This window comes from Pollicipes pollicipes, unplaced genomic scaffold (genome assembly GCF_011947565.3).
Source record: "Pollicipes pollicipes isolate AB1234 unplaced genomic scaffold, Ppol_2.1 Scaffold_4740;HRSCAF=5597_pilon_pilon_pilon, whole genome shotgun sequence".
NCBI classification, from domain to species: Eukaryota; Metazoa; Arthropoda; class Thecostraca; order Pollicipedomorpha; family Pollicipedidae; genus Pollicipes; species Pollicipes pollicipes.
In genome coordinates this window covers 23,311,619-23,323,620 of record NW_023596545.1, presented here as the reverse complement: position 1 = coordinate 23,323,620, position 12,002 = coordinate 23,311,619, and the positions used below count along the sequence as shown (strand labels likewise).

Genomic DNA, 12,002 nt, shown 5'->3' with positions numbered 1-12,002 from the left:
GCCGCCGCCGCTGCCGCCGCCGTTGCTGCTGCTCACTGACGAGCCAGTCGGTCCGGCCCGGCCCGGCGCGGCCCGTCGCTCTCCGGCCGGCAAGACGCGTCTGTGATAATACAGGTGTCCCTGTTCAGCTGGCGTGTTTGGACTGTGCGGCGCTGGTCGGTCGACATGGTGAACGCCCGGTGTTTGGACGCGCCAGCCCGATGCCACGATTTAAAGCGTATTTGGGGCGCTGGTGCCGGTGCTAGTGCTGGCGCTGGTGCTGGTGCTGGTGCTGGTGCTGGTACGGGTGCCGGTACTGGTACTGATGCCGGCGCTGGTTCCGGTACTGGTGCCGATGCAGATAATGGTGCAGACGCCGATGTGTAGAGTATCTCTGGGCTATGTCGTCTCGCGATGATGGGACGAGCTGCTCAGGCTGTCGGTGGTCACAGCGGATCCCCGGGCGTGTGTCCGAGGCGCGGCGCGTGCGGTGAATGTCCGAGGCCACGGCGGACGGGGCGACGCGTCGCTCGCCATCGCTCGCTCCGGACCCACCGGCTGTCTGACTAGGCACCCGCCACCACCCGCTGGTTGTGGCCGGGTCACAACCAAAGACATCGTGACGAAACTTACTCAGCGGCTCAGTGTTCTCATGTCTGGCGATTGTGTACGGTTACAACTGGTTGCTTCATGAACTCTGAAAAGTCGCGCGATGCAAACCTACTGTTATAGACTCGTGTGATGTGGGATGAAGAAACCGTAATCTTGGAGCCAAACCGGGTACAAATCGCAGGTCACAAGTCACTTATGCTTAAAAGCAAGTCGGAGAATGCCTGACCGCTTTCCGGTTTTGTCTACCAGGCTCGTTTGGCTACTGAATAGCTTCAATGGCTCTCATCGCGCGTGTACACTTCGTCGGTAGATGGTGACAAGCATGCCCGTTAGGGCGAACACAGTCGCCATCATCTGCCTGCGTTACGGCTGTGTCATACACAGCTCCGGTGATAGACGGCTGTGAGCCAGCAGTGGCCAATGCACGGCGGACACGACATTCGCTCGACAGTTGGTCAGGCCCAGCCGCCATATGCCGCCCTCCGCCACTCGCTGCCGTGACAGCTCGGCAGCACCGACGGTCCAGGGTCCGCCCTCCGTCTCTGTAAGCGACGTCTTGCGCCGCGAGCTCGCTGCAGCGCAGTGAACGCGCTGCCCTCAGTACAACAGCGGTTGAGGCCAAATGCCATCGCTTGTGTATTATGGATACTCATCCGAGAGGACTCACCTAAGCAAACGGGCGCCATAACAAGCCAACCACCGCAGCCTTTTGGCGAGTCACTCAACCCCCAGCACGGCATGTCACATGGCCCGGCCGCGCTGCATGCTCTGTGTGTCTGCGCCAGGGCGGACGGGCCACACAGCTGGTGGCGCTGACCGCGCGCGGCGCGGCGCCTCGCCCCGCCCCGCGCTGGATACCAGGCCAGCCTGCTGCTCGTAGGAAAATAAGGCACCTCAAAGCGGTGCTGCGCGTCGTGCGGTAAAGCACACACGTTTCAACGCGTCGGTTTAGCTCAGACGTTTGATGGCGGCAGACTCAGTACTATGCCAGGAACTCGACGCGCGCGTAACGGAGGTACCGGTAGAAACCCGGTCGGTACTGGACTCGGTGATGCTCTGCCACGCTGATGTGAGCCATCGGTCTCGAGCTGGAACTTTCTCAGACCAGGCGTGACTTAACAGATGTGTGGCTCTTACCTCGACTCGGGACCAGCACGTGACAGACGCCAGGGAGCCGGCACGTGACAGACGCCGGGGAGCCGGCACGTGACAGACGCCAGGGAGCCGGCACGTGACAGACGCCAGGGAGCCGGCACGTGACAGACGCCAGGGAGCCGGCACGTGCCAGACGCCAGGGAGCCGGCACGTGACAGACGCCAGGGAGCCGGCACGTGACAGACGCCAGGGAGCCGGCACGTGACAGACGCCAGGGAGCCGGCACGTGCCAGACGGTTGCGTGCCACACGCGAACCGCTCATTAGTCCTCACACGTGCGAAGCTCTTCAAGCTTTGCTGGGGTAATTAGCTGTGCTGCATCATCTCTAGCGTCGCCTCGATTGAGGAATACGCGACGTAGAGCTACTCCTGCCTTTATGGGTCGGCTTTGGTGCGTCCATTAGGCGCCTCGGCCGACTCCGGCCGTCGTGGGACTGGGGTCTTCTGTCGCGGCCCCCGCCGTCCCTGCTGGACCTGTTATTTTGGCTCCTGCTGTCAAAATCAGACCGATTTCCTTTACGGCTGTCTTCCAGACGAGAACCACCGCCTCGTTTCCTATCCTCTCCACTCGGCCGGCTGCCGCGGCCTCTGTCCTCGTCTCTCGGTCGGTCCTCACGTTCTTTGTCCCCCCTTTGAGATCGGTCTGCTCGCCCTCGGTCGTTGCCACCCTTGCTCTTTGCCTGTCGAGCCCTGTCTTGCCTGCTGTCTGACGGCTTACCCGGCTGACGGCTTACCCGGTTATCCGCGTTCCTGTTCTCACCCGATTGGCGGCCATTGCTCTGATCCTGTGGTCCCGAACGCCGCTCTATGTTCTTTTCCTGGCGTACGCTTCTGTTGCGTACCATGTCATCACGGTCTTTTCTTTCTGCTGCCGCTCCCGACGTTCGTCTCGCGGTACTCTTTCCTTCTCTTGCCGTCCCTGGCCTCTGTCCCGTCTTCCCTTAACCCTGTCCTGCCCTTGCTGGCCCCTGTCGTGTGGGGCCCTGCCTCTGTCCTGTGGTTCCGCGCCCCTGTCCTGTCGATCCTGACCTCGCTCCTGTCGCCTGTTGCCGCCGCTCTGCCTCGTCCCCTCTTCCGGTGCGTCTCGCCCCCTGTGTCTGCCTCCCTCCTGCTGCCGACCGACCTGCGTCTGACCTGCCGGCCTCGCCCGGTTCCCGTCTCTCTCTGCGCCGCTCCGTCTACCGTCCCTTGGTGACTCGGTGGGTTGGTTCCGGCCCCCTGGCAGCGGGCTTCGGCCCCCTCGCAGCTTACTTCGGTCTCTTGGCGACGGGCTCCGGCCCCTTGGCAGTGGGCTTCGACCCCTTGATGGTGGGCTTCGGCCTCTTGGCGACGGACTCCGGCTCCTTGGCGGCGAGCTTCGGTCCCTTGGCGTCGGGCCCTGGTACTCTGACGGTGGGCTTCGGCCCCTTGGTGACGGGCTTCGGCCCCTTGGCGGCGGACTTCGACCCCTTGATGGTGGGCTTCTGTCCCCTCGCGGCGGGCTTCGGCCCCTTGGTGGCTGACTTCGACCCCTCGGTGGCGGACTTCGGTCTCTCGGCAGGAGGCTTCGACCCCTTGGCGGTGGGCTTTGGCCCCTTGATGGCGGGCTTCGGTTCCCTGGCGGCGGGCTTCGGTCTCTCGGTGGCTGACTTCGGCCTCTTGGCGACAGGCTTTGGCCCCCTCGCAGTGGACCCTGGTACCCTGGAGGTGGATTGCGGTACCTTGGCGGCGGCCCTCGGCCCCTCGGTGGCGGACTTCGATCTCTTGGCGGCGGGCTTCGGCCTCCTGGCAGATTTCTGCCCCCTGGTGGCGGGCTTCGGTCCCTTGGCGGCTGACTTCGGCCTATTGGCGACAGGCTTCGGCCCCTTCGCAGTGGACCCTGGTACCCTTGAGGCGGATCTCGATATCTTGGCGGTGGCCCTCGGCTCCTTGGCGGCGGGCTTCGACCTCTTGGTGGCGGGCTGCTTCGGTCCCTTGGCGGCGGGCTTCGGATCCTTGATGGCGGGCTTCGGTCCCTTGGCGGCGGGTTTCGACCTCTTGGTGGCGGGCTGCTTCGGTCCCTCGGCGGCGGGCTTCGGATCCTTGATGGCGGGCTTCGGTTTCTTGGCGGCGGATTTCGGTCCCTTGGTGGCGGGCTTCGGTCTCTTGGCGAGCGGCCCCCTCGCGGCGGGCTTCGGTCCCTCGGCGAGCGACCTCCTCGGGGCGAGGCGCCGCCGGTGGAGCCGCGCCGCGCCGCCGGCCGCGCCGCCACCCCCTCCAGGTCGGCGGCAGAGCTGCTCCGTCGGACGACGGCGGCCGGCGCGGCGCGCAGGTACGCAGGCGCGTCGGTGGCGAAGCTGTAGCGGCGCGGCTGGTGGCTCGGCGCCGGCAGCCGGGCGGCCTCCTCCGCCGACCGGCGACGGCCGCGGGACGGCGACGGGCTCGGCCGCCGCTCGGCCGGGCCGGAGAGCGAGCCGCGGCGGCGTGATTCACGCGGCGATCTCGGAGCCGGTGCCGCGCGCGGCGAGGGGGTCCGGCGGGCGCCGTGGGCACGAACGATGGCGCTGGTCACTGCCGGCATAGACAACGGTGTCGGGCGGGCCTGCAGAGGGGGCATGGCGGAGGGGGATCTCGGCCGGAATGTACCAGGACTTGTGGCATACGTTAGCCAGTCGGAATCGCTGCACCGCTGTGACATTAACAGACGTTGGGTTGGTTTGGGGAATTGATAAGCATGAATACCAGTCATATCACGGGATTGGTGACTGGTGACTCGGCGTATTTAAAATGGTTGAAACGAGGAAGTCTGCGTCCAGGTGAGCTTTTGCGGGCGGGACAGATGGTTTGGAACGCGCGTAGTTTCCACTCCGCATCGGGTTGATGCTGCATTTTTCGACAAGGTGAGAGACGCAACGTCCTCAGTCCCTGCTCTCGAGATGCCCCAGACAATCCGTGACCGGATGAGAGCGAGAGGCGACATTGAGGGCACCTGCCCCAGTGAAGCGGGCACTCCGTGCCGAGGTGACGGGGTGGACACTCACGGTGCCTGTTGCGCGAGTTGGCCGGGCACTCCGTGATAAGGTGCGCCTGCCACCCGGAATCGTAGGGCGCCGTGTTGCGGTGGCACAGCGGGCAGTGGTTACCCGCCGGGCCGGAGCGGGCCGCTGTAAACGGCGGCACACGGCCAAACGGCGGCACAGGGTCAGACGGCGGCACACGGTCACGCGGCGGCACAGGGTCAGACGGACGGCGCACGGTCGCGCGGCGGCACAGGGTCAGACGGACGGCACACGGTCACGCGGCGGCACAGGGCCAAACGGAGGCACAGGGTCAGACGGCGGCACACGGTCACGCGGCGGCACAGGGTCAGACGGACGGCACACGGTCACGCGGCGGCACGGGGCCAGACGGACGGCACACGGTCACGCGGCGGCACAGGGCCAAACGGCGGCACACGGCCAAACGGCGGCACACGGTTAAACGGCGCTACACGGTCAGACGGCGGCACAGGGTCAGACGGTGGCACACGGCCAGACGGCGGACACACTGTCACACGGCGCTACACGGTCAGACAGCGGCACACGGTCAAACGGCGGCACAGGGTCAGACGGACGGCACAGGGTCAGACGGACGGCACAGGGTCAGACGGCGGCACACGGTCAAACGGCGGCACAGGGTCAGACGGACGACACAGGGTCAGACGGCGGCACACGGTCAAACGGTGGCACAGGGTCAGACGGATGGCACAGGGTCAGACGGACGGCACGCGGCCACACGGCGGTTCACGGCCAGACGGCGGCGCACAGACAGACGGCGGCGCGCGGTCAGACGGCGCTACCCAGCATCCGCAGCTGTTCGCAATTGAACGCCAACGACTTGCGTGGCCCTCCTCCTCCGTGTCCCACTCTCCGCGGCGCGTCTCGGTGGTGACGAAGGCATGAATTCCAAACGGAAACCGGGAGATTTGACGGCCCAGTACGCCCGTTGGCAGAACGTACGCTGTTGTATGTGTAACACCGAAACTTTGGACCAGTTCGAAATGCGATAAATGTAGCATTTTCCACAGCTGTATGAATCGAAATACGTGACTGCTGTTGAACCCATTAACACAAGAGGCCATCCGAAGGGTCTGGTGTCGCGCTTCATCAAACAGACGCATGACACAGGCTGAGACCAGGGCTATGCCCGTCCCGGTAGCTCGGTTGGTTAGAGCGTCTGCCCATGGATTCACCAGACCTTGGCCGGGTGGGTGGGCCTACCCTGAAGACGCTCACTATTTGCCCCTGAACAGGATGGCCTGCGCACGCGCTAAAGGTGAAACGAAGTCAAAGAACAGGGGGACCAAGTTGAACCTTGCGGCGTGTAAAGCTTAGGTGATAAGTTTGTCGCTGATCCGGGATTTTAGGATCAGACGATGGGCTCACAGCTCACGTAACAAGCACTGCTTGGACGCTGATACCAGAAAGCCATCCAATTTTGTGAAAAAGGACTCCACCGAAGAAAACAAAGGCATGCATGGTTCACAGCATCACGGTCTTGGTCCGCACAATGAAGCAAAACAAACACAACACTTACCTCCACGCAAACAGATCGGTTTGAAGCATATAGAATCACATGACGAAATATACTACAGTTATACTCACGCATGCAGATGTACGAGCGCACGTGCTCGTCAAATTCATGTCGGGGAATAGCCTCCTGGCAGCGTTCACAGCACTGGTAGTTCGCGTGGTCCTTGCACTCGCCTGCGAGACGGTGTAGTTTCCGCGCTCACGACGATAAGTACGAGTATAACGATGCATTCCAGAATGGGTAGCCCTCATTGAACCGACTTGAACAATGTGCCCAAGGCGTTTCGATCAATAGATATTTGTCACACTATTAACGTTCAATAAGGCTCCGTCCACCAAACTGTCGTGGCACCCATCGTATAATTTCACTGACGTATTCTTAACCTTCCACCTATTCTTTATGCAATCGGAGCTATGCTTCTTTAAATGCACTGATCATTGAAATGAAACCTTCCTGCCAACGTTCAAAACTTCAAAGAACGTCAATCGCAAGTGGATGAATGCCCATTCTCGTCATGATAGTATGAGGCGCAGGCACGTTTGCGAGAGAGCGGAGCCATCAGCGGCGACGATTTGGTGGTGCTCAATGCCGGGCACTCGTGCCCTGCGGCTAACCATGGAAAAGCCGGTACGATCACTCGCCATATCGTATCAGCTGGGCACTGTACGAATCAGTCCAGGAATTGGCCTCCCAGGCTTCATCGGGTGTGGAGCCAACGAGCTTTAACGGTTCGAAACGGCGTCGCCTACTTCGATCCCGCCCCATTACGGATGCTGCTCTGGCTTTATGATTTGCGTCAGGACCATTGGGATGGCTGCTGACTCACTGAGGAGATGTTCGGTGTAGCTGGGTATTTCCACGACTTGCTTGCAGTTCCTGCACCTCAGCAGCATGGGGCATTGCTTCCAAAAGTGGTACTCGATCCCCTCATCGGTGACGTACTTGTCATTGATGTCCCCACAAAACACGCATGTTCTGCAAGGAAACGTGGGAACTGTGCTGCTGCCTCTTCATGCTTGGTCTGGTCAGTCACACGAGCTATTATTTATGCATACGCGCCGCGAAACAGGCTGCTCACGACTTCTGTTAAAGTCAGATGCCCGTTCAAATGGCGTGGTGTCTGGAAACAAATGCTATGCGTCTTGCCTGAATATACTTAGTGGGCTCCAGGCCAACCAACTCGCTTTTTAAAGTCACAGGCTCGGATATGACGCACTCACAGGGTTTTGCGGCATGTCGTATACAGCCAACCACCCATCCACTTCTCCCAAAATGCCGTGCTCCATGAACCCAATAATACATTTGGCGCACTATGATCATCTGACTTGATACCAGCGACCAAAGCTGGATAACACAAACCACGAGTCGTCGAAAACAGTGATGCAAACGCGGACTCACCTATCGTCTTCGTCGTCCTCGTCCTCTGCATCCGCTTCTGCGATCATCGCCGACAGGGACTTGGAGCGGACCGCGCGGCTGAGATGAGGATCGTCCCCCTCCTCTACCCCGCCATACTGTTCGTCCTCTCCCCGCTCGTCCTCGTCGTCCTCTGCGTGCTCGCTGTCTCGGCGGCCGGAGAGAGTCCGCAGCGGCGCCGGCGAGTCGAGACTGAGCAGGGCCGGCTCGGAGCGGCGCCGCTGTCGGGCGCCAGGCCGGACCGGGCTCAGCCAATGGGCCGGGCTCGGCGAATGGACCGGGCTCAGCCAGACCGGACCGGTCTCAGCCAGTGGACCGGGCTCGACCAATGGACCGGGCTCAGCCAATGGACCGGGCCCAGCCAATGGACCGGGCTCGGCCAGACCGGATCGGGCTCAGCCAGGGGGCCGCGCTCAGCCAGACCGGACTTGGCTCAGCCAGGGGACCGCGCTCAGCCAAACCGGACTGGGCTCAGCCAGGCCGGACCGGGCTCAGCCAATGGACCGGGCTCAGCAACGCCGGACCGGGTTCAGCCAGTGGACCGGACTCAGTCAGCGGACAGGACTCAGCCAGAGCACCGGGCTCAGCCAGTGGACGGCCTTAGCCAGGACACCGGGCTCAGCCAGAGCACCGAGCTCAGCCAGAGCATGGGACTCAGCCAGAGCACTGGACTCAAGCAGGCTACCGGACTCCGCTAGTCACTCGAGCACGCCCATTTATTGACAAGACCTCGGGAGGGTGCCGTGTTCCTGCTGTGGGTGTGTGCCCATGCGTTGGAGCTTGTGAGACCTGTTCTAACTAACCATACGACTTCACCCTGTGGCGGATTATTCACATTAGGAGCATTTTAGCCGGTCAAAAAGCCTACTCTAATATCCACTGCATATTCCTGGGAATATGCTAAAGATGCATTAGCTGGGCTTATAGTGTCGTCAGCTCGGCAACCTTCGGAGCACCACCCCAGTCGTCGAGCAGGCAGCACTAACAGCACGAGGCGTTGCAAGCTTTTTAAGGGTGTTATACGCAGGAATGGGACAACAGGAGTGCGGACGTCTTGATTTCTACCATGCAACGGGGAGTTAGGCAACGCACGCCATACGTAGTACGCCACCAGGGTTTCATCTACCACGACGTACCATCTACATTTACTTAGCGGCTATGCAGTCTTCGTTGGCATGGCGCTCAGACCCATACGCTGGACCGTCTGAGCTGGTGACGGCACCATCTGTGTCCCAGAGGAAACACATTATAGCTAAGCAATGACGCTGTCATGCTTTAGTCTCGCCTTCAAAGCATGACCCTGTGATCATGGAGTGTCTGATGCAAGCCTGCGCCACTTGGTAGATCTTAGCAGATTTTAGCGTGCATTTCCACACAGGTACACAGGACCTTTTGAGACGCTTCAGACGCCCCGCGCAGTGGCAAAGCACCTTCCTGCCCCGGCCAGGCCGTTCGGCGAGAGGCGGCTCTAGTCGTCGATTGCCTTGGCACGCCAGGCGTCGGGCACGATTTCCGCGGTTGTGGGAGACGTATGCGTGCTGGAGTTGGGGCAGATCAATGGTACTTGCTGTCCGGCTGTCCGGTTCTGTATCGGCTGGGGCAAATATTTGGTGAAGAAGAAAGTATGTAAATAAGTCGCTAACCCCTGCTGCATTGTCGTGATGCGTTGCCTCCTTTCTGGTCTCAGATATAAAAAGTTAGTAATTCAAGATCTCAAAGGGATATGCTTCATTTATTGTGGGGCTAACCACACACACACACACACGCACGCACGCATGCACGCACGCACGCACGCACGCACGCACGCACGCACGCACGCACGCAGCTAGCTGAATTGTCATGCATTGCACGATCGACAATAACACACGTATCTCACACCTCAAAATTGAGAAATTTCATGGCCGCTACCACACCTAGTTATGAATTGGTAAGAACCCTCTATTTAACGTGACTGGTGATATGCCAGACCGGGCCATGCATACCGGTTAAGACTTTTACGCACGTGCTCTACCAAGTTATCATAACAACTGTGCTTACTTTCTTAGGTGCACTTAAATTAGCTTGCCAATAGTCGCCTCATGTGATTGTATTTTTTAATCACATCATAATGCCATGTGATGAGATACGGCGCACCTCTTAGCAAAGCCTTCTAGAACGTATGTCCTACTGCAAATGCAAGTAAGCGTGCGCATGAACGCAAAGTGGAACCGACATGACCTTGACAGAGGGGGTCATCACGCATGACCTTTAATACGCGCTCGAGTGGGGGGTCAATGAGCCCCAAACATTTTTCAAAGTGATTTCCGGACGGCGTGGCGTAGCCACGCCAACTTTTGCGTAGCTATCGAAAATTGAATAGCAAATTGTTGGTGTCCAAATTTTAGATGTACTTTGTAAAGTCGCTGCCTACGGCACGTCAAAGCCAAGCCATGAGTGCAGTGAGGACAATTTCCACGGAATCTTTCAATCTGATGTTACCATGGAGTTCAGGAAGAAGTCATACATCTCTGAGATAACTCTTTAGGCAACACAGCAACTGAATGCAGAAATTGTATTGACCTAAGATCAGGTATAAAGGTCAGACCAAGATAAAACCAGCTTGTTTTTTCGTTCCAGAGCCTGTTCTATGGGGTAGTTTTTGGTGGTGATCCAAGTTTATTGACAACAGAAACCGCTTTATAATTTTTCGTGAACTTATTTATGGCCGGCAGAAGGCTACTGACATTTAAACAACCCAGGTCAACATTTTGTTTTTGGGAACATACTGCCCAACGTAATTTTTGACGCTTGTTCGAATGCAAATATCGAAGCAATTTTGTTTAATTTTTTCACCATGATCTTTGGAAGGCCAGACAAGGCCACTGACATTCAATGAACACCAGCGACTTTGAACTTGAATAGAGGTCTAGGTTCGTGGTGGTTGCATGAGAAGGTCTGGGGAAGCTGTGGGCATCAATCTGGAGTTAACCTTGTTTGACCTTACTTAACCCAAAGGCCATGTCCTATGAATCTCAAATTTGCACAAAAGTGAGTTCACGTACAAGCCAATACATTTTGTGAATTTGGTATTTCTAGCTCTCCTGATTTTTAAGATCTCAGCGTGTTCAGATTGACCCTCCCCCACCCGAGCGAAGAGCATCCAACTAACCACTCGAGTGAAGAGCATTCAACTGACCACCCGAGCGAGGAATATTCAACTGACCACCCGAGCGAAGAGCATTCAATTGACCACCCGCGCGAAGAGCGTTCAATTGACCACCCGAGCGAAGAGCATTCAATTGACCACCCGAGCGAAGAGCATTCAATTGACCACCCGAGCGAAGAACATTCAATTGACCACCCGAGCGAAGAGCATTCAACTGACCATCCGAGCAAAGAACATTCAACTGACCACCCGAGCGAAGAGCATTCAACTGACCACCCGAGCGAAGAGCATTCAACTGGCCACCCGAGCGAAGAGCATTCGACTGACCATCCGAGCAAAGAACATTCAGCTGACCACCCGAGCGAAGAACATTCAATCGACCACCCGAGCGAAGAGCATTCAACTGATCACCCGAGCGCGAGTTAATGGAAAGTGTCTTTAAAATTCGCAGGAGGCGTAAACATCTTGACAATTCAGCTACTGAATGCACAAGCATAAGACGTATAGCCGGTAATGTATTACTGGGCGGAGAGTGGGGGGGGGGGGGGGGGAAGCAGGGGTCCCACCGCCTCGCGATGACTAAGACGGGTTGACAAAAAATCGTGCACACGTACGGGAATTGTGGCCCAAACTCAGCGATGGTCTTGCGTCAGAATAACACATTTATGTTAGCACTTCAGCGCCGACCACAGGGCTTCGGCTGTACGTTGTACTCTTCCAGTGCCTAAAGAGCAGCTTTTGTCAGGGAACTTCACACTTGTCGCCTCCAGCCAGTTTCGGATAGAACAAGAAGATCTTTTAAGTCTACTAGCATTTAAAACGTGGGCGGGGTAGGGGGGTGGAATGGGATGAGCTCCGTGTAGGCCAACGACACAGACAGTATCGATCTGGTTGTTACGGAGTTTACCGTAGTTACGAACGAAAAGACAACACGACAATTACCGCACGAAGTACTCATTATCACTTCAACACACGGACCGACCTCAGCTTTGCCCCAGCACTCGGCTTCAAACGAGCCAGTCCGCTCCCGAGCTGCACGCGCTGCCGTGCACGCAAAACGGCCCACGTGACGCCTCGCAGCGGCACAGAGGACGTGCAGAGCCGTCACGGCGGCGTTCAGCTGTTACCTCACTTACCACTGTCCTGTCGCCTTCCACCGCGGCTG

The 12,002-nt window shown here is 58.6% G+C and overlaps 2 protein-coding genes across 2 annotated transcripts in view; one reads left to right on the top strand and one right to left on the bottom strand.

Moving 5' to 3' along the window:
• Positions 1 to 262: 262 nt before the first annotated feature.
• LOC119098069 (uncharacterized) lies at positions 263 to 3,494 on the top strand (the record flags this gene model as incomplete). The annotated part of the gene is made up of 2 exons (XM_037220997.1): positions 263 to 362; positions 2,151 to 3,494. Coding segments are annotated over 2 exons (891 nt in total), but the record flags the coding sequence as incomplete, so codon positions are not given.
• The window catches only part of LOC119098068 (centrosomal protein of 104 kDa), a 39,233-nt gene continuing 30,224 nt past the window's right edge, over positions 2,994 to 12,002 (bottom strand). The window contains exons 13-19 of the mRNA XM_037220996.1: positions 7,675 to 7,733; positions 7,103 to 7,251; positions 6,348 to 6,449; positions 4,746 to 4,868; positions 4,262 to 4,275; positions 3,673 to 3,869; positions 2,994 to 3,342 (exon numbers count right to left, since the gene is read on the bottom strand). Of these exons, the coding sequence (XP_037076891.1) occupies positions 2,994 to 3,342; positions 3,673 to 3,869; positions 4,262 to 4,275; positions 4,746 to 4,868; positions 6,348 to 6,449; positions 7,103 to 7,251; positions 7,675 to 7,733 (993 nt within the window). The remainder of the gene's footprint in view (positions 3,343 to 3,672; positions 3,870 to 4,261; positions 4,276 to 4,745; positions 4,869 to 6,347; positions 6,450 to 7,102; positions 7,252 to 7,674; positions 7,734 to 12,002) is intronic.